Here is a 23,699-nt window from a genome sequence, read left to right as displayed (position 1 = left end):
ATAAAAATCCAATTAGCTACCTGTATTTACAATCCCATGTATATTATACATGTATATTAACTCAAAATTTTGAAACTTTAAATGTTTATATCTAATAAGCTAATAAAGTTATATTAAAAATTCAAATGCCATTTACTATTAAATTAAAAACTCAAACATTTTATTAAATTAAAAATATGTGTTACCATTTAAAAAAACAAAGTTGACCCCCCTCCAAGGCATAAGGGATGAACTTAAAAAGTATTACATAGTTAAAAATTCAAGAATAATGTGTAACTAAAGATAATAATAAAAAAAAATGTTTAAATTATTATTATTCTACAAATGAATTGAGTGGGTTATGATAAAAAAATCACTCTGTATATTATAAAAAATTTTATTTTAACCAAAAAGTTGTAAATTATATGAAATTAAAAAATTATAAAATAAAACATTGTCTTAAATTCTAAATATTTTTAGGAATAATTTATTAAAAGTATTGGTGGATGTGTGGGTTAAAGAACAATATCACTAGAGTTCTTTCAAAATTATTCAACGATGAATGTGCTGTTACAACAATATAGACGAGGTGTAGGAAAAATATAACTATAACAATAGGTATTTCAGAAACCATAAAAATAATAAAAAAGGAATAGAATTGAAATAAAAATAATAAATATATAAATAGTATTTTTATTTATAATAAAAATACTTTTTATCTTAATAAAAAAGTATCCGTTATTTTAAAGTATTTTAAAAAGATAATTGAACTAGAACAAGAAAAATGTGTCATCACTGAAACATTATATGTTGTAATATTATATTATTACTTATAATATTAACATATAATATTATGTTTTCATTTGTACATGTATGCCATTCAATATTTCACTCTCGGGGACTTGGTCGTTTTTTTAATTAATTTGGATTTTGAATAATTTTTTCTTAAAGAACTAAATGACACTTAGAAACTTTAAAGTGAATTTTGTTTTGGTTAATCTTTTAATTTAAGTTAATTTGTTTATTAAATAATAACGTTTTATTTTTCTTATTGTGGAAATAAATATTTTAAACATTAAATCTTTTTTTTTTTTTTATTAATTTATTTCAATAAAAAATCCAACTCAACTTTAATTTTTTATTTGACAGTAAAAATTTATTGTGAGCTTTTATTGGGTAGGTGGTCTCGTCGCTAATGCCATTGTTTTAACAAACATTGCATCTGCAGACAGCGCAGAGAAACTTACAAGTATATTTGCAGTGTTTAATTTTTGTCTTGGTGATTATTGTGCCGCATCCTTTCAAAGCGCTAGCACCAGGACACATTTATCCACCACAATAACAATTTCGATATTATTTTACACAGATATAAATATTTTTGAATCTTGTTTTTGCCAGGCAAGAGGAAGACTTAAGAAATATTGGTGTCGATCTTTCAATAAAATAAGGAAAGTACAATTCAACCTATGCTCTCGAACCTCCAACAATTTATTACGTAATAAACCATTAATAAATTGATAATAGAGATTATTAATAAAAAAATATTAACCGTTAATAAAAATCAAATAAATTAAAAAAATTTAATATTCCAAACAATTTTACATTAATTCTATATTATCCTTTCACCATATTCTATATCCCTCTTTCTCATTATTATATATTATCTTTCATTTTATTATTATTTTATTTTATTTTTATATTTGGTTTATGACAATGTAAATAATTTGAATGCAATGAGTAGTGTCAAAAATGATACAGCACCTTTACAAAATTCTGATAAAGAAATAACTCAGGCTGAATGTCGTAATATTTTTTATAAACCATTTAATTTAAATCATTCTGACCAGTGTGTCGATACTTCTAATGTTATACAAATAATAAACCCTAAAAAGTACTCCTATAAATTTAATTATAAGTGATAAATTAAGGTTATTATTTATGAAATGTAAAGTTTCACATAACTTTTTTAATAACTTGTTTCAAATTTTACTAAGTGGAAGATTAGACATTCCTAAAGATTGATTTTATAGAGCTGTTGCGTGGATGTTACTAGGATATATTAAAAAACAGTTTCATGAAAGACTTCAGAGCAGAGCAAATACAGTACCTAGGATGTTCCGTGTTTCATCGAAACATCCCATTGTTGTTTCTTGGACAAATTTTTGCACTGTGGGAAATCATCAAGTTTATAACTAATTTCTATTCATTTTTTGTATTTGCCGATGACTTTCTAGTCGTATGTTTTTGTAGTTTTTTTCCATTCATTGTACAATGATTCAATTTCTTTAAAGGATTACTTTAAAAATTATTTACATTTACGGTTCATTGAAAGCAATTATTTATAACGGTATTATTAATCTGCAGAATTAAAAAAATTTTAATTGTATGTTTTACTAATAATCTGTATTACTTTATAGTTTTACTACTAAATAAAAAATGACCAGTACTTTATAGTACTGGAAAAATACATAATTGATCTCAAAATTTATGGAATATTTAGTTTTATATTACTAAAGAATTCTGGAACCAATAACAATCACAAATAATTAATGTAATAAATTATAATACATCTATACAAATATAAATATCGGTTCTTTTATCTTAAAATATATTTAACACATTTTAACCTTTTATATATAATTTCATTATAAAATTTTTTTGATATAAAATAATAATATTATCGATTTTTGTGAATACCTTTGTAAACAAATGTAAACTTTTTACAATTTTTTTTTTTTTTTATTGTCAGTTTTCAAATAATCATAGCTTCACTTGTTCTATTTTTGGACAATTTTAAGTTTAAATTTACATAATTATTTATAATTTGAGATGTTCACTTCATAGCGTTTCAATGTAATTAAAAATAAGAACAAACATATATTGCATATATTTTAAAATGAAATTTTTTTTAAATGTTATAATTCTTCCTGGATTATTCGTTCAATCCATGGGTCAAAATTAATATTGTATTCATCTTTGCATAATAATTTACTATATTTAAATAGACTAAAAAAAAATTTATAAGTAATAATAAAATATATATTTAATTTAATTTATACTTACTCGTGATCGACGCGTTTGAATGTATCTCTTTGAACGTGATCAACATTGGAAGTAGCACAAATTATGTTACTCAAACTTATTTTCTTAATTTCATTTATTTGTTCTTGAACAAAAAAAAATGCATAATAATATGAAAATGTTCATTTACATAGTATAGTATAGTCGAGAAAATAATTATAAAAATAAATATAAATAAATAAAAGGGTTTATGAATGTTTTTTAAAGTAAATGGAAAACAATGAGTAGTTATAGAACTTAAGTAATGGTTTTTATGTATAATAAATTGTAATTGTTCAGTAATCACTCTTTTCAACAAAATTTTTTAATTTTATGATCAATAATTAATTATTCCGTTGTTTTAGCTTCGATGCGAAACGGAGAAGGTATTAATTTTACCATGATGTGTTTTTTTTTTTTTTTATGTCTGTTGCCACTTTTTCTCAGCTTTCACAAAAACTAACTTATTAAACTTAATTTTTAAAAATGTTCTGGAAATACTGCGTCCTTTAAACATATATTAAATTAAAGCTTTTTTTATGTACTATAAAATGAAAAAAAAAATTTGTCCCGACACTTTTTCTTCTACATGTAAACGGCCTGTAGTTAAAAAAACGCTATTTTTGTGTTAAAATTTTCGATTTCCGATTTTAAATTTTCAACTTAAAAATATTATAACTTTTCGAAAAATGTATATATCAGCACAAATTTTTTTTTTCTAAATACATTATAAGTACATCTTTCATTTGACATATAGGGGGCGTTCAAAACTTGAAATATTGTAAAAAACATAGATCTTTTTCAATTGAACTTTTGAAAATGTTCCTGAAATACTGCGTCCTTTAAACATATATCAAATCAAAGGTTATGTTATATACTATCAAATGAAAAAAAAAAATTAGTCCCGACATCTTATCTTCTATGTGCAAATGGCTGTCGAAAATTAAACAAAAATGTAATGTTTGCGATAAAAATTATCTTTTATTGAGATGTTTTTTGTACTTAAAACTGCCATAACTTTTTCAAAAATGAACAAATCAAAATAATATTTTTTTTGTATTGAAACCTTAGATATTTCCCTTTCATTTGATATAATTTTTTTTGAAAATCTAACACTTATTCTGCTCACTGGGGGAATTTAATGTAGCAAGTTTTTTACAAAAAATAACTTTTTCAACTTAATTTTTGAAAATGTTCCGGAAATACTGTGTCCTTTAAACATATATCAAATTAAAGTTTATTTTATGTACTATAAAATGAAAAAAAAATTTGTCCCGACGACCTATTTTCTATGCGCAAATGGCTACCATATTCAAAAATATGCTATTTTAACAAATTTTTTTTTTTTAATTAAACACTATCTACAGATTTGCATCGAAGCGTTTTTTATGATAGTGATTTTAATCACTGTCAGATATCATCTATACTGGACCCAACTATGCCACGACCCCATTGTGCCACCACTCCACTGTTTTTTAGCTTCGATTCCTATCTGAGAAACTTTTAGTATTACTCTACTGCATTTTTTTTTTTTTTTTGTACGCGTACGTTACGTTATTACTTCCATTACTACTGGATTGATTAATCTCAACGATACGTTAAAAGATCACAAAACGTATCTTATTAAAACTATAGTATAATAATTTTCAAAAATGCGCCATAGTTGCAGCAATAAAAAAAACCTAGCACAGGGGGGTCGCGGTATCTGTACAGTGATTAAAATCACTATCAAAAAAAAAAAAAAACGCTTCGATGCAAATCTTTAGATAGTGTTTAATTTTAAAAATTGGTGTATTATTCAAAAAGTTACATGATCTGCTAGTTCCTTATTAATATCCTGATTAAGATAAAGTATGTCGAATAAAAAGGGGATTATTAAAAAATTTTATTTCTCACAAAAAAATTGTGTTGATCCACACATTTTTCAATAAGTTATAGCATTATAAAATTAAAAATGTAAAAAATAATATTGAGAATTTTCACACAAAAATAGCATTTGGTAGCCATTTTCACCACAAAGACAAGTCCAAAGATCAAATTTTTTTTTTTCAAATTAAAGTATATAACAATAACTTTAATTTAACATATATATAGATAAGTGTCAGACTTTCCGGAACATTTCCAAAAGTTAATTTTTTGTGAATAAGTTGTCTCATTTTGAATATCCCCCTGTGGGCAGGTTAAGTGTCAGATTAATAAAAAAAATATACCAAATGATAGGTAAAGACATCAAACATCCATAAAAAAAAATTATATTGATATGTTCATTTTTGAAAAAGTTACGGCAGTTTTTAGTAAAAAAAATTGAAAATATTCCGTAAATTAGCGATTTTTAAATTTGTAATTTTTTTGTAGGTTTCCCCCATTTACGAGGAACGAGGGAAATTTTTTCAATTTTTAAGGGTAATGTCTTCGACTAGGTACGATTTGTGATCTTTTGACGTATTGTTGAAAGAAATCCGTTCGGTAATAACTGAAAAAAAGTGGTAACAGACAAACAAAAAAAAAAAAAAACACATCATAGTAAAACCAATACCTTCTCAGCTTTGCATCGAAGCTAAAATACAGTTGTCAAAAAACCTTTTGAAAACTGGACGGATTATGGTGATATTTTCATGGATATATCATACCAAAATGTTTGTCTTTTTAATTTTTTGAAAATGTTCCCAAACACTACCTCCTCAAATCCTACATTATATTAGAGTTAAATAATTTTAATGTAAAATTAAAAAAGAAAAACGTAACAGTGACCTGCTCACTATGAGTAATGTCAAAAACCATATTAAGTTTGGTAGATATATTAATATTTTTCCCATGTCAGTTACAAATGACCCTAGTAAAATTGTAATTCTAAAGTTATATTAAATATGTATTTAATTAATGTAGTCATTCCAGAAAGAAAAAAAATTAGTTATATGTGTTTCGAATACCAATATACGACTATAAAAACTGTTTAAGATAATAAAAGCGTAAAATTGAATATTATAAGAATTAAATAAAGTACTTTTCTCTATTCCCGTTATCGCCACTAATACCATCACTAAAAATTTAATTTATATATAATACCTGAAGAAAAACTTCCTGGTTGACCCGTAACATCATAAAAAAATCGATCTCCGACCTTAGATCTATAAAAATTATCAGCAATTATACATCTAGCTGTAGGACCTACAATAGCGTCATCTTGAGGTTTTTCTAAAAGCAACCCAACCATAAGATCAATGTCATCAACTGTTTGGTAATGTGTTTTTAATTTTTCAATATGCTAAAAATATATTAAAATATGTATTATAAAATTATTCAATTTTTTATCAAGATAATGTATATTAAATCTATTAAAGCTTAGATAATGTTATTTATTAAGGAAAGATAATAATCGAAAATAACAACATTTCTTCTGAATATTTAAACATTTACCTTAATATGTATAACATCTCGTAAGTCTTCAAAATTAGATGCAAGTGGTAATCCACAAATATGTCTCATTATATTATAAGGCTGCATACCTGTATCACGACCTCTTTGTATATCAAAAGATAGTAAATCAACTCCTGTGTATCTCGGCTGGAATGCGAATGCAAATATGTAATTAGATATCTGAAATAAAGAATTAATGTATAATACTAAATGATCAATGTATTCATTTTTTAGAAAAACTAACAAAAAAATTATAAGACGGTTGCGACACGCGCATTGGTGTTTCTAAAAAACCTCTTATAAACTTATCGTAGTTATCATCAGCTAAAAGTAAGTTAGGTTTACTCATCCAATCAGTTATAATAAATGTTGATTCTTCAGTGTAATTTTCATTTATTAATCTAAAAATTGCAAATATTTAAAATAAATAAACAATTTTTTGTTCTGATATCTAAGAATTTTTTTTTACTTAAAATCAATAGGTACAACATTATGGAGAACTCGAAAAGCGGCTGATGCCATTTCTGCCGAAGTAGATGGGTTAACCGTGGGATCATACACAGTTTGATTTTCAAATCCATACATAGTGTGATAATCTTCTCCTAAAAATTCCAAATAGATACCTTGCTTGATGATAAATTATTTTAATAAATTATTCATAAATATTTACCTATTACAATTGGCAAAAAATCTTCATACGCAATACGTTGAATTACAGCTATAACGATCCTACGTGATTCTTGATAAAGTGTTTCATCATCCCATTGAGGATTCAAAATTGATAAATTTGATGCTACAAAATTATGAAACCTCACTACCATAGTTTGAATGACCGATAATCCCATGTTTTGATTACTGTCTGAAATATCCCCTTCATTACTTGTATTTGCTATAATTTTAAATAAAAACAAATTATTTATAATTTTTGAACATTCATAACTATAATAATAATTATAATTATATAACTCTCTCATATAAAAAGTACAGTTTTTCCTTATAAATTTAATAATATATTTTACAACACATGGTATAAACAAAAATTATGTAATACAAACCTGTTTCAAATTCAATAATTTCGTCTGATGTAATTTTAGGACGTGATTTAATAGATACAATCGGGCAAAACACTTGACCATCGTCTCTCTTGCTTATTCTTAGCATTCCACTTTTATGAGATCGCAAATTATTTGCCGTTGTATCATTAAAACCATAAACTTCAGAAGCATCGAGGAAATGTGTATTTTTATTAAACTGAAATTATAGTTAGTAAAAAATAAGATTTATTAAATGGATTTATTAAATTTAGTTAACACACATATTTATAATCAGGAAACGTACATATATACATTTATACATTTTTGTTAAGTTACTCTGAACAAATCATTGACTTAGTGAAATGTATGTTAATTAGCTTTAAAACAACACAATGTGTTGTAATTAAGGATACAGTTATGAAAAGGCATTTGAAAAATATTGTGAATATGTATATGTTGTACATATACAGGTAGATGTTTTTATCATAACCCACTCAATTACTTGCAGAATAAATATTTTTTAAACATTTTTTTTTTTTGGTTTTCTTTAGTTACACATTATTTTTGAATTATGAACTATTTAAAACTTTTTATATTCATCCCTTATGCCTTGTAAGAGTGTCAACTTTGTTTTTTTTTAAATGGGAACACATATTTTGAATTAAATAAAATGTTTGAATTTTTAATATAACTTTAATAGTTTATTAGATATAAACATTTAAAGTTTCAAATTTTTAAGTTAATATACATGTAAAATACACAAGGGATTATAAATACAGGTAGCTAATTGATTTTTTATGACATCGATATTAGTAGGTACACAGCATTGTTATTATCAATGGTAGTAAGGCACATTGTTGTGAGTTTATAAATACACCAACTGACAATATAGAAACTATATCTATTGATAGTCATAATTAATAATAAAAAATCCGTGACTGTGACAGCAATGTCATAAAAATCTAATTAGCTACCTGTATTTATAATCCCTTGTGGATTATACATGAATATTAACCCAAAAATTTGAAACTTAATGTGTTTATATCTAATAAGTAAATAAAGTTATACTAAAAATTCAAATGCCATCTACTATTAAATTAAAAACTCAAACATTTTATTAAATTCAAAATATGTGTTCCCATTTAAAAAAACAAAGTTGACGCCTTTACAAAGCATACGGGATGAATTTAAATAGTATTACATAGTTAATAATTCAACAATGATGTGTAATTGAAGATAATCGAAAAAAAATGCTTATATTATATTACACTTTCGCTCTTCGTCCTGGAATATGTCCACCCGTCAAAATTAACAATAGCATAATCTCTCCTCAGGACGAAACAAAATACCTAGGTATCATTCTAGATAAGCGATTAACATGGGGCCCCCATCTCAAGGACAAACGAAAAAAAGCCAATGCTAGCTTCATATCTTCCGCCGTCTACTTAAGACTAAACTCCAAATCAACACAAAAATTTTGATTTACAATACTATTATAAGACCAATTTGGTCTTATGGAATACAAATCTGGGGTCCTGCAAAGCCGTCAAATATACGCCCAATTCAGGCGTTCCAGAACATAGCACTCCGAATGTTAACCAATGCCCCTTGGTAAAAAAAAAAATATTATATTTATTCTGTAAGTAAATGAGTGGGTTATGATAAAAAAATCACTCTGTATATATAATAAAACTGTTAATCAGAATTAAATTAAGGAGTTGATGTTGCTTTTGTAAAAATCCAACAAAATTAAAATTAACTCCTTTTCAAATTAAACATATTCTACAGATTTTCATCGAAGTGTTTTTTATGGTAGTGATTGTAATTACTTTCAAATATTATATTGTTGTTTTATATCTACATTTTTAATATAAATAAAAATTATTGAAATCGGATGATGACTTTTGAAACACGCTGTATTTCAGTAAGCTATTTAATTCCTGTACTCAATAGTTAAAAATTCATTTAGCTGATACATCAATTTACACAAAAGCTATTTGATTTTTCACTATTAAGTGTCCACAGTTAGTATGGTTCATCATTAGATACCTAGCATTAAGATATTAAATTTATTTTTATGAACGATGCTCTATAAAACTTTGCTATTTACTTTATTTAACAAATATTTCTCATTTGATCACTGATTTTTAAAAGATTACTATTTTTTATGATACATCCATCCTTTTTAAGAAACCGACGAAAAATCATTACAGCAGTGCTCAGTACTGTGGTAAAGCAATATATTCTTTCTATAAGGCATCCTATTTCATAAAAGTTACCTACTAGTCCCAAAAATTGGAAATGAATAGATGTATGATCAATGGTACATTATCAAGTTCGTACCATATTTGATGAAAATGGAAAATATTTATTACACTCAAAATTTCAACCCTTTTTACGTATTAACATCAATCAATTGCACCCATATTTTGATAACCTATTATTTTATATAATGCAACAATTCTAGAGGCATATTTAACAAATTTCCAAAAAATATTTGAAATATTTAAATAAGAATCACCTTAATAATTTTCCAATGTATCTTAAAAATTATAAGATGTTAAAGAGCATTATATAGCAATTCATTTTTTTTTTTCATTTATACTTCAAACACATAATTATGTTGTAAAATGTATAAAAAGTTATACAGTGATCTTACAAAAGTAGTAGGTGTCAATGAACATCCATAATCATATGATGTCTTTGATCGGGTCGATCCTATACAAGTTATGTTATGATTTCCATATACAGGGTCATCATTGTCAACTTCAACCGACTCAATACATGATGGATATTTTTTTATCATTTCAGATACTGGACAACAATCAACGATTTGACCTTAAATAAAGTATTAAATAAACCGTCGTAAATAAGGCTTTAGAGAGNTAATTAATCGTCGTCAGAAAGGATTTATAAAGAAAGTAAAATTTACCATTTGAGTCTTCTAAGACTTTTACAGGTAGACTCGAAATATCATGTGCTATCATTTGACCAAATGGTACAATAAATAAGTTATTATCGTCTATTAGTCTTTTTTCTTGATTCAAAAATATGTCCAATTGTAATTTTCTACTGTTAGGCAAAGGTAAACCATATTTTTGTGTACGGAAACTGTTAATACCTAAATATTTCAAAATACAATATTAAAATAAACAGTAAGGAAAATATTCCTTGTTACAATTTAAAATGTACCATCAGAGTAGTTTGCGTTCATCAAACGGAAATACGGAGTTTGTGCTGCTCCGTATGTAGGTATAGCTAAATTATTGCAAGAACCATTATAACTCCTATATTTCTCATTCGGATTACATTGGACTACTGGAGCACATAATTTTAAGTATGTTTCATTGTAAGTGGCTACACTGCGTATGTGTAATGGATTAGATGATGTACTCAATGGTATCTATAGACAGTCCATTAATGTAATTATAAAAAAAGATTATAACTAAATATAGAAATGCAGTAAATACAATAAATCAGTTACTTTTAAAATAGCATCATCATTTTTTGTACCGTGATAAAATGAAATGAAAAGAATAATGAAAGCAATTATCAAAAGTATACATATCAACCACAATATTTTCCACAAATACACTTTTTTTCTCTGCGTTTTTTCGCCCATTAGGTATCTATATAATAAATAAATAAAATTAGATTTTGTATTGAATCATAGGAATCCAATTGTTTTTTTTTTTTTGTTCTTTTTGAATTTACAAATCTTATAATAAAAGCGTTTTAGCGTTGATAATGGTAACATTGTTTCCGAAATACGTATTCGTGAATTTTCAGTAATTTTTTGTGGTTTTTGAGTTTAATATTTTTAATATTTTTTAGTTTTTAAATTAATAATATTTTTAATATAGTTTTAATTTTAATTAATTTACAAATCTTGATAATAATATTTGGGTTTGGGTTGTTCATATTAATTCATTTATACTAAATGTGATGTTGGCAGTTATTTTAAGTGTTAAAAAACTTATTTCCAAACAAAAATGTGTATTCATATCCTCCATCTGAATATGTTCGAAAAATCTAGATATGCGGTTTTAATAAATGAGACAACAATAGAGTATTATTTTTTTTTCTTTTAAATAAGTTACATTGAATTGATTTAGTTTTAAAGTAGTTAAACACGAAAATTTCCTCAAATATTTATTTTATAGCGTTGGAATAATCTCAACTAACATGAATACAGAGGAAATATTTGAAATAATTTTTTTTTTGCTTCATTATGTAGCTAAGAAAGTTTTGCTGTGTCGTTTTTTTTTTTTGTTTGTTTATTAGTACTCTACTATTACTAATCAGATTTTGCTCAGCAATACGTCTAAATATTAAAAATTATTTATACTTTTAAGTTATATTTCACTTTTATAGAATACTAGATTGTGTTTATTAAAACTTGAATTTTTATTTGATTTGGATATAAAATAGTTTTATTTATCAATGTTGCGTAATGGCATAATATTTTCACATATATTTTTGAGCGTGTAATTTAAAGAAAATATTTTGATTTGGTTTGGTGTTCAATACTAACTGTACTTTTATCCTATAAATGGGGTAAGAGTACACTTTTATTTTAGTTCATTACTCATTAAATAAAGTTTAAATCTCACTATCAATACTTAATTTGTATTTGTTGATAGTGATTCTGGTTAAAATAAATAAAAATTGTTTATAATTATTACAAAAATTGAGTAATATGTGATAACTTTTCAAAACTTATTAATTCGAATATTTTATTCGCATTGTATAGTGGTAAAAAATCAATAAAATAATTATTTTTAATTATAATTAATTAAATTTAAATATTATTTATACAGTTAAAAATTGAAAATCTATCGCAATATTACAATATGATTTTTCGAAAGTGGTGACCAAGAGGCTCAATGGGAATAGTTAATAATTCAAGAATAATGTGTAACTAAAGATAATCGAAAATAAAAATGTTTAATTTATTATTATTCTGTAAATAATTGAGTGGGTTATTATAAAAAAATCACGCTGTATATTCGAAGAGCAAATAATATAATCGTACAAATGTAGTTTAGCTTTTATGATTACAACTGGTATCTATTCGATGACATAAAAAATATCCTCAAAAATTGAAAAATATTCCCTCGTTCTCCGTAAATGGTGAAAATCCTATTTATTTTAATAGTGATGCCAACTACGTAAGTATGAAAAATTGGAACTTGAACTGGCATATAAATTATTATTATAAATTTGGATTAAGTTCTCAATTTAGTGCTTCAAGTAATTTGTATTAGATGCACTAGCGGTGTATATAATACATTAAAGTTTTGTACTCATTTTTTTCAATATATTTTTATAATAAGAGTTAAATAACATTGATATTTCACTGAACAGTTTATTTATAAGAAAAAAGTTTGAAAATATTGCAAAAAAAAAATTAATATAATATATTTTTTTTTAATTTTTGTTTATTACAGGTATTAAATTATAATCAGTTAGCATAAAAGACACAAATTTTATTTCAAAACTCAAAAAAGTTAACATATGTAAAAGGACAGAATATTATTATTTCCAAAAACAAAAATTTTACAAAATAGCAATCTTAACATTTTAAATAGAAAAAGTTAATTTTATTTAAATAATATAGTTTTACTTCAAAAAAATAGAAAAAATATTACATCCAAATATCTCAATTATTTTAGAATCTATTTAAAACAGTAAACCATGGTAAGATACTGTTAAATGATTTTCTTAATAACATTTACATAATAGCATTATAATAACATTAAATAAAATTTTCAAACATCAAAGGGACTTAAAGTAAAGCATATTAAAAGAAAGTATACTATGATATATTTATAATTAAATGAAAGTTTTCAATACTATATTTCCATTTTGTTCATTAAAATAAAATTATTTTTCCTAATCTTAATGTACAAATTGTACTTAAACTTTTCTAAACTTATTGTTCCAAACATAGCATGATTTTTATTTTTCATAGTGCTATTGAAATAATAATTTAATTTTTTAAATATAAGATAAGGTTAAATTCAAAAAAAAAAGTATAGTACTTACTTTGTTTCATTCATTTTTGGTATATTATTTATTATATTTTTAATTTACTTAATAACACTACGCTTATTCAAGATATACAAAAATAATTGTTAATACTTTAAAAAAGTACGTTATTTATGTTGAAAATTTATAAAATAACCGTTAGTAAGTATTCTTAAATTTAAATACTTGTATTTCTTATAACTAAAAATAAAAGTTACCAGCTAGGAATTAATGGAGATACTAAGAGCGCTAGTTCATTGATTTAGTAATCTATGCCTAAATCGTTGTATTAAATTAATTATGATTTTTAGATTAATATATGCCTTTTGTCTAAATCATTTTATTCGTTCATTAAATTATTATCATTTATATTAAAAACGACTTTATGCTGCTATTAAAAATAATGTTATCTTCTAAGAAAAATTCTCTTTTTTAATAATTCCTCAGATAACAAATCCATGTCTACTAAAAGGTCGTTCACTTAATAATAGTTAAAATAATTCATTTTAGCTTCGATGCGAAGCTGAGAAGGTATTAGTTTTACCATGATGTGTTTTTTTTTGTGTGTCTGTTACCACTTTTTTTCAGTTCTCACCAAACTGATTTCTTTCAACGATACGTCAAAAGATCACAAATCGTACCTAGTCGAAGACATTACCCTTAAAAATTGAAAAATTTTTCCTCGTTCGCCGCAAATGGGGGAAATATCCAAAAAAATTACAAATTTAAAAATCGGTAAATTTTGTCATTTTTTCACCTTTTTTTTCTTAATACTTCCATATAAAATAAACATTTTAAAGCCATTTACAGATTCTATGAAACCGCAAGACTTGTAAATTTAATATAAATTCATAATATTATTGTATAAAATTTAATTATAAATATGTGTATATAGTTTAAATCAATTGATTGTCAACTTATAACTTTAATTAATGTACAAATAATAATCATGAAAAAAAAAAACTGTAGACTAATGTCCATAAGTTGTCGAAGCCTTTACATAATAAAAAAAAAAAAAAACATTTTAAAATAAACATTAAAAATAAACAAATCAACTATATATTTTTTGTACTAAAACCTTAGATATTTCCCTTTTATATGATATCATTTTTTTGAAAAACTAACACTTAACCTGCTCATTGGGGGGATTGAAAATAGCAAGTTATTTACAAAAACTAACTTTAGAACTTAATTTTTGAAAATGTTCTGGAAATACTGCGTCCTTTAAACATATATCAAATTAAAGCTTATTTTATGTTCTATAAAATGAAAAAAATCTACTATGTGCAAATTGCTGTCAAAATTAAAAATGTTTTTTGTACTTAAAACTGCCATCACTTTTTCAAATATTAACAAACCAAAATAATATTTTAGCTTTGATGCGAAGCTGAGAAGGTATTGGTTTTACTAAGATGTGTTTTTTTTGTGCCTGTTACCACTTTTTCTCAGCTCTCACTAGACCGATTTCTTTCAACAATACGTCAAAAGATCACAAATCGTATCTATTTGAAGACATTACCCTTAAAAATTGAAAAAAATGCCCCCATTCCCCGTAAATGGGGGAAACCTCCAAAAAAATTACAAATTTAACAATCGCTAATTTTTTCAATTTTTTTTACTTAAAATTGCCATAACTTTTTAAAAAAAAACCAAATCAATATAATTCTTTTTTTTATAGATGCTTGATGTCTTTACCTATCATTTGATATATTTTTTTTGTAAATCTGCCCACAGGGGAGATTTAAAAAGACAACTTTTTCACAAAAAATGTACTTTTTCAACTTAACTTTTGAAAATGTTCCGGAAGGTCTGACACTTTTATATATATCTTAAATTAAAGCTAATGTAATATACTTTAATTTGAAAAAAAAAAAATTTGACCTCTAGACTTGTCTTCACGGTGAAAATCGCTACCGAATGCTATTTTCGTGTGAAAATTCTCGATTTTATTTTTTACATTTTTAACTTTATAATGTTATAACTTATTGAAAAGTGTATGGATCCACACAATTTTTTTCTGAGAAATAATATTTTTTAATAAACCTTTTTTCGTTTGACATACTTTATCTTAATCGAGATATTAATAAGGAACCAGCAGATCATGTAGCTTTTGGAATAAAACACCAATTTATTCAAAATTTAACACTATCTAAAGATTTGCATCGAAGCGTTTTTTTTTATAGTGATTTTAATCACTGTCAGATATCATTATACTTGATCTAACTACACTACGACCCCACTGTGCCGTGACCCCCCTGTGCTGGGTTTTTTTATATTGAAATGTTAGGTAATTTCCTTTCGTTTGATATCATTTTTTTTTTTTGAAAATCTAACACTTATTCTGCTCACAAGGGGGATTTAAAAAAGTAACTTTTTTACAAAAACTAACTTTTCAACTTAATTTTTGAAAATGTTACGGAAATACTGCGTCCTTTAAACATATATCAAATTAAAGCTTATATCATGTACTATAAAATTAAAAAAAAAATTTATCCCGACTATCTTCTATGCGCAAATGGCTACCATATTCAAAGATATACTATTTTTGTGTTAAAATCCTGGATTTTGTATTATATTTCATCTTAAAATATCTTATAAGGGCAATACACTGACTTTCATGAATATTTTATAATTTAATTGACATAGAATAAAATTCATAAGACATAAAAAATTAAACTTATTATTTTTTTTTACTTTTTTAAAGTCGAAAAAGTAATTTTTAAATTTGAGTTGGCTTAAATAGTCAATTTTATCAAGCGACGAAAGCAACGAACAGTTGCTGAGTCGGTGCTATTAATATTTTGTATTTTTTTTGAGTTAAAATAAAATTTTCAAATCATATGATATTTATCTCATTTAGATTCAATTAATCAATAAATATAAAGGATCCTATCACTATAGTCTCCCCTCGTGAGAAGAAATTTATATTCATGTTAATATTATTTCACTATGTGGTTCTTTTTGTGGCTATGATTTATTTTGCCAACCCTCACTAGACCTACTATTTCAACGATACGTCAAATGATTACAATTCATATTTAGTTTAAGTTATTACTCTTAAAAATCAAAAAAATATTCCTTATTCAAATAAAAAGTAGCTTAATCAGCATTTTCCATACAAACAATTAAAATCATTAATTTCTAATTTTCTAAAAGTATTCATTATCGAATTAGATTTGAAATGATAAAAGTATTCAACTACAAAAGTAAATAATTTTACTTTGTAATTTATGAATTTTTTAACTCTATTTGTGTGTGCTACTACCAGTCTATAATATTCCAAATTTTTTTGTAACATGTTGCTATATAAATTATAAATTTAAATAAAAAATGATTTTTAGTTTCACCTGAATTTAACGATGGATTTTTTAATTATAATCAATTTTTATAATACGCTCAATTGAGTAAATCTTTTTAAGAACTCTTATTTTTTATTGGTTTTTTTAGATATATAATCACTAAAATTAATTAAATTCTGAATATTTCCATTGTAGAATCTTTTTAAACGCCAAAAGTTAATTAGAAATGATTACTATGATTTTTATTTAAGTGTTCTATTACGATGAAAATGTAAAAAAAATCTAACTTTTCTGATAAATGTACAGTAAATTGTAATTATATAATTCCCTGATTGCATATTAATCAATTGCATTTTTTTCTATTTAATAATGTCAATTCAAACTTGCGAGTTGTGCTAAATGTTTATGTAATAAATTCATTTTAGCTTCGATACGAAGCTGAGAAGGTATTGGTTTTACTAAGATGTGTTTATTTTTTTTTTGTGTCTGTTACCACTTTTTTTCAGCTATCGCCGAACGGATTTCTTTCAACAATACGTCAAAAGATCACAAATCGTATCTATTTGAAGACATTACCCTTAAAAATTGAAAAAAATGCCCCCATTCCCCGTAAATGGGGGAAACCTCCAAATAAATTACAAATTTAAAAATTGCTAATTTTCATAATTTTTTCAATTTTTATTACTTAAAACTGCCATAACTTTTTCAAAAATTAACAAATCAATATCATTTTTTTTTTTTATAGATGCTTGATGTCTTTACCTATCATTTGATATATTTTTTTTGTAAATCTGCCCACAGGGGAGATTTAAAAAGACAACTTTTTCACAAAAAATGTACTTTTTCAACTTAACTTTTGAAAATGTTCCGGAAGGTCTGACACTTTTATATATATCTTAAATTAAAGCTAATGTAATATACTTTATAATGGTAAAAAAAAATTTCGGACTTTATTTTGTCTTCACGGTGAAAATAACTACCGAATGCTATTTTTGTGTGAAAATTTTCGATTTTGAATTTTACATTTTTAACTTTATTATGCTATAACTTTTTGAAAAATGTATGAATCATTACAATTTTTTTATGAGANGTGTATGGATCAGTAAAATTTTTTTTTATAGATGCATGATGTCTTTACCTATCAGTTGGTATATTTTTTTTATAAATCTGACTTTTTACCTGCCTACAGGGGGGGATTCAAAATGACAACTTTTTCACAAAAAATTTACTTTTTCAACTTAATTTTTTAAAGTGTTCCGGAAAGTCTGACATTTTTAAATATATTTTAAATTAAAGCTAATGTAATATATTTTATTATGCAAAAAAAAATTTCGGACTTTATTTTGTCTTCACGGTGAAAATAACTACCGAATGCTATTTTTGTGTGAAAATTCTCGATTTTATTTTTTACATTTTTAACTTTATTATGATATAACTTATTGAAAAGTGTATGGATCAATATAATTTTTTTATGAGAAATAATCATTTTTAATAATCCCTTTTTCATACGACATACTTAATTTTAATTAGGATATTAATAAGGAACTAGCAGATCATATAGCTTTTGGAATAATCCACTAGTTTTTTTAAATTAAAAACTAAAGATTTGCATCGAAGCGTTTTTTTTGATAGTGATTTTAATCACTGTCAGATATCATAATACTTAATCCAACTATGCCACGTCACCACTGTGCCGCGATCTCCCTGTGCTGGGTTTTTTTTGTTTTTATAAAAACTTTCACTTTAAAGGACAATAAAAAGTATTGAACCTACCTTTAAATGATTACTTTTAACATATTAAAAATCAAAATCAATAACAATTTGAAAAAAATTCATTTTAAATATTATATTATATATAATTAGAATAAATATTAATTTGGGTATAATTAAGGAAATAGAAGTTGACGTTGCTTTTGTAATTATCCATCAATTTTTAAAAATTAAACACTATGTACAGATTTGTATCGAAGCGTTTCTTATGATAGTGATTTTAATCAATGTCAGATTAATTCTATACTGGACCCAACTATGCAACGTCTTCACTATGCCGCGACTCCACTGTGCTGGGTTTTTTTTAAATAATAAAGGAATTATAAACACAAAATTAAAATAATTTTCTTGCGACTCATTTAAATTTAATAGTGATATAGAACACAATACACTTCAAAATATTAGTACGAATGTTAACAAAGAAGCAAAAATATTTTTGAAGATAGTTAATTATAATCGTAATAATATAATATTTAAATTATTTAGTAATAATTAAATATTTTGTACTTAAAACTGCCATAACTTTTTCAAATATTAACAAATCAAAATAATTTTTTTATATTGAAACCTTAGATATTTCCCTTTCATTTGATATCATTTTTTTTTGAAAATCTAACACTTATTCTGCTCACACAGGGCATTTAAAATAGCAACTTTTTTTAAAAACTACCTTTTTCAATTTAACTTTTAAAAATGTTCCGGAAATACTGCGTCCTATAAAGGTATATCAAATCAAAGGTCATGTTATATACTATAAAATGAAAAAAAAAATTTGTCCCGAGTGTTCAGAATCTGTTACAAATAAAATCAGTCATAGATTTTGTATAAATAAATCACATAATTTAAAATTTGAATGGTTTTCGTAATTAGTTACATTGACTACATGACATAAAGTGTTCATCGCATACATAATACATTTAATACTAGAATCAACATTGGAATACTTGAAATATTATTGCATTATACAGGGTGTTCAGTAAGTCAGGAAACGGGTTTCTATTGTTCCGTAAGGACGTAAGGTAAGTACAATTCAACCTATGCTCTCGAACCTCCAACAATTTATTGCGTAATAAACCATTAATAAATTGATAATAGAGATTATTAATAAAAAAATATTAACCGTTAATTAAAATCAAATAAATTAAAAAATTTTAATATTCCAAACAATTTTCATTAATTTTATATTACCCTTTCACCATATTCTATATCCTCCTTTCTCCTTGTTATATATTTTCTTTCATTTTATTATTATTTTTATTTTTGGTTTATTATAATGTAAGTAATTTGAATGTAATGAGTAGTGTCGTAACTTAAAAATATAATAAAAAAATAAAATTAAAATAGTAACAGAAAAAGTCAAAATAATAATAGTTGTTGGAATTAAAAAAAAATGTGTGATAGTTACTTTTGATTCGGGGTATAATTCGAGGGTCATAAAATAACAATGTAAAAAAAATCTTACCCGGTAAATTCTCTGGTTCTTATAATTATCCTTAGTGATGATATTGGTAAACATGATATATAAGTAACACAAGTTTAGATTTTTAGTTCACAAATTAACACATAAAAATTTCGACAATGACGATCACGACGTTCGCACAACTTAATGCGGAGCACGATAAAAACAGCGTAATGCGGACCACGAAAAGAATAGCCCAATACAGTGCACGAAATGAATAGCCAGGAGCAAGGGTTAATATTTTTTTACCCCCAAGAATCGTCACTGTCGAATTTTTAGTATAATTGTTTATTGATAAATTGGCATGAAATACAGAGATCAATACAGATGAATAGGACATAAATTATTTTGACATTTACATATACAACATTAACATGTTTTTTTTACTGGTAAGACGAAAATTAATACAATGTATTAATTTATTACTATTAATAGAAGAATAACAAAGATGACAAAAATAATATATAGATTTTCTTTTGGTGAGGAAAGATTTTAAAAGTAATTATTAATTGATTTATGACCGAACCGCATACACTACAATGTAGCTAAACAGTGTGAGTTTTNCGAACCGCATACACTACAATGTAGCTAAACAGTGTGAGTTTTTTGGCTATTTCTCTTAAATGTTTATCTAAGTTTTTGTTCGAAAAGGATCATGCCCTTGTAAGAATATAATGTATAATGAAACAAGTTAAATTGTACCATTTCTATGGATAGAAGTGGTGACTATTTGAAATGAAAATAGAATATATTACTAAATACTAAAAAGATAGCATTGTTGAGTACATGAACAGGGTATTTTAGTGTTGTCTCGTATAAATAATAATGACGATTATATTACGACAGTAGTGTCAAAAATGATACAACACCTTTACAAAATTCTGATAAAGAAATAACTCAGGCTGAATGTCGTAATATTTTTTATAAACCATTTAATTTAAATCATTCTGACCAGTGTGTCGATACTTCTAATGTTATACAAATAATAAACCCTAAAAAGTACTCCTATAAATTTAATTATAAGTGATAAATTAAGGTTATTATTTATGAAATGTAAAGTTTCACATAACTTTTTTAATAACTTGTTTCAAATTTTACTAAGTGGAAGATTAGACATTCCTAAAGATTGATTTTATAGAGCTGTTGCGTGGATGTTACTAGGATATATTAAAAAACAGTTTCATGAAAGACTTCAGAGCAGAGCAAATACAGTACCTAGGATGTTCCGTGTTTCATCGAAACATCCCATTGTTGTTTCTTGGACAAATTTTTGCACTGTGGGAAATCATCAAGTTTATAACTAATTTCTATTCATTTTTTGTATTTGCCGATGACTTTCTAGTCGTATGTTTTTGTAGTTTTTTTCCATTCATTGTACAATGATTCAATTTCTTTAAAGGATTACTTTAAAAATTATTTACATTTACGGTTCATTGAAAGCAATTATTTATAACGGTATTATTAATCTGCAGAATTAAAAAAATTTTAATTGTATGTTTTACTAATAATCTGTATTACTTTATAGTTTTACTACTAAATAAAAAATGACCAGTACTTTATAGTACTGGAAAAATACATAATTGATCTCAAAATTTATGGAATATTTAGTTTTATATTACTAAAGAATTCTGGAACCAATAACAATCACAAATAATTAATGTAATAAATTATAATACATCTATACAAATATAAATATCGGTTCTTTTATCTTAAAATATATTTAACACATTTTAACCTTTTATATATAATTTCATTATAAAATTTTTTTGATATAAAATAATAATATTATCGATTTTTGTGAATACCTTTGTAAACAAATGTAAACTTTTTACAATTTTTTTTTTTTTTTATTGTCAGTTTTCAAATAATCATAGCTTCACTTGTTCTATTTTTGGACAATTTTAAGTTTAAATTTACATAATTATTTATAATTTGAGATGTTCACTTCATAGCGTTTCAATGTAATTAAAAATAAGAACAAACATATATTGCATATATTTTAAAATGAAATTTTTTTTAAATGTTATAATTCTTCCTGGATTATTCGTTCAATCCATGGGTCAAAATTAATATTGTATTCATCTTTGCATAATAATTTACTATATTTAAATAGACTAAAAAAAAATTTATAAGTAATAATAAAATATATATTTAATTTAATTTATACTTACTCGTGATCGACGCGTTTGAATGTATCTCTTTGAACGTGATCAACATTGGAAGTAGCACAAATTATGTTACTCAAACTTATTTTCTTAATTTCATTTATTTGTTCTTGAACAAAAAAAAATGCATAATAATATGAAAATGTTCATTTACATAGTATAGTATAGTCGAGAAAGTAATTATAAAAATAAATATAAATAAATAAAAGGGTTTATGAATGTTTTTTAAAGTAAATGGAAAACAATGAGTAGTTATAGAACTTAAGTAATGGTTTTTATGTATAATAAATTGTAATTGTTCAGTAATCACTCTTTTCAACAAAATTTTTTAATTTTATGATCAATAATTAATTATTCCGTTGTTTTAGCTTCGATGCGAAACGGAGAAGGTATTAATTTTACCATGATGTGTTTTTTTTTTTTTTTTGTCTGTTGCCACTTTTTCTCAGCTTTCACAAAAACTAACTTATTAAACTTAATTTTTAAAAATGTTCTGGAAATACTGCGTCCTTTAAACATATATTAAATTAAAGCTTTTTTTATGTACTATAAAATGAAAAAAAAAATTTGTCCCGACACTTTTTCTTCTACATGTAAACGGCCTGTAGTTAAAAAAACGCTATTTTTGTGTTAAAATTTTCGATTTCCGATTTTAAATTTTCAACTTAAAAATATTATAACTTTTCGAAAAATGTATATATCAGCACAAATTTTTTTTTTCTAAATACATTATAAGTACATCTTTCATTTGACATATAGGGGGCGTTCAAAACTTGAAATATTGTAAAAAACATAGATCTTTTTCAATTGAACTTTTGAAAATGTTCCTGAAATACTGCGTCCTTTAAACATATATCAAATCAAAGGTTATGTTATATACTATCAAATGAAAAAAAAAAATTAGTCCCGACATCTTACCTTCTACATGTAAACGGCCTGTAGTTAAAAAAACGCTATTTTTGTGTTAAAATTCTTGATATTATATTTTACATTTTTTAACATTATGTTGCTATAACTTTTTAAAAAATGCATGAATCAACTTTATTCTTTAATGATAAATACTTTATATATACTTCTTTCATTCGACATACTTTTTTTTAAAATCGGACCATTTCCCTTTATACAGGGGGGGTGCAAACCTTTTAAAATGCGTATAGAAAGTAGAACTTTTTCAACTTAACTTTTGAAAATGTTCCGGAAAGACTGACACTTTTATATATANTCAACTTAACTTTTGAAAATGTTCCGGAAAGACTGACACTTTTATATATATCTTAAATTAAAGCTTATGTAATATACTTTTATTTGAAAAAAAAAAATTTGACCTCTGGACCTCTTTTAATTTATATTTTATATAACTTTTGGAAAAATGTATGGATCAATATAATTATTTTTTCATAATAAATATTTATATACCCCTTTCATCTGGCACGCTTTTTTTGTAAATCGGATCATACCCCTTTAACAAGGGGGGTCAAAACTTTAA

The 23,699-nt window shown here is 24.6% G+C and overlaps 2 protein-coding genes across 7 annotated transcripts in view; both read right to left on the bottom strand.

Annotated features, from left to right (window-relative positions):
- The window catches only part of LOC126895440 (peroxidase-like), a 63,191-nt gene that overhangs the window by 21,729 nt on the left and 17,763 nt on the right, over positions 1-23,699 (bottom strand). The window contains exons 12-13 of one of the 3 annotated variants that reach the window (XM_050667288.1): positions 22,220-22,322; positions 21,837-22,162 (exon numbers count right to left, since the gene is read on the bottom strand). The exons of the other annotated variants lie outside the window; for them this stretch is intronic. Of the exons in view, the coding sequence (XP_050523245.1) occupies positions 22,072-22,162; positions 22,220-22,322 (194 nt within the window). The 3' untranslated portion in view covers positions 21,837-22,071. Of the gene's footprint in view, positions 1-21,836; positions 22,163-22,219; positions 22,323-23,699 lie in introns of those variants that run through there. 3 annotated transcript variants of the gene reach the window in all.
- Positions 2,661-23,699, bottom strand: part of LOC126895441 (peroxidase-like) — a 76,643-nt gene continuing 55,604 nt past the window's right edge. For 2 of the 4 annotated variants that reach the window (XM_050667292.1, XM_050667293.1), the window contains exons 2-13: positions 10,975-11,119; positions 10,683-10,893; positions 10,423-10,611; positions 10,150-10,328; positions 7,512-7,707; positions 7,127-7,345; positions 6,926-7,058; positions 6,701-6,857; positions 6,457-6,636; positions 6,106-6,304; positions 3,043-3,145; positions 2,664-2,985 (exon numbers count right to left, since the gene is read on the bottom strand). In XM_050667292.1, the coding sequence (XP_050523249.1) occupies positions 2,895-2,985; positions 3,043-3,145; positions 6,106-6,304; positions 6,457-6,636; positions 6,701-6,857; positions 6,926-7,058; positions 7,127-7,345; positions 7,512-7,707; positions 10,150-10,328; positions 10,423-10,611; positions 10,683-10,893; positions 10,975-11,119 (2,002 nt within the window). In that variant the 3' untranslated portion in view covers positions 2,664-2,894. Of the gene's footprint in view, positions 2,986-3,042; positions 3,146-6,105; positions 6,305-6,456; positions 6,637-6,700; positions 6,858-6,925; positions 7,059-7,126; positions 7,346-7,511; positions 7,708-10,149; positions 10,329-10,422; positions 10,612-10,682; positions 10,894-10,974; positions 11,120-13,538; positions 13,774-23,699 lie in introns of those variants that run through there. The other 2 variants (XM_050667296.1, XM_050667294.1) reach the window with 2 other exon arrangements.

Source organism: Daktulosphaira vitifoliae, unplaced genomic scaffold, assembly GCF_025091365.1.
Source record: "Daktulosphaira vitifoliae isolate Bord-2020 unplaced genomic scaffold, ASM2509136v1 Scaffold_1, whole genome shotgun sequence".
NCBI classification, from domain to species: Eukaryota; Metazoa; Arthropoda; class Insecta; order Hemiptera; family Phylloxeridae; genus Daktulosphaira; species Daktulosphaira vitifoliae.
This window is presented reverse-complemented; position numbering and strand designations above follow the sequence as displayed.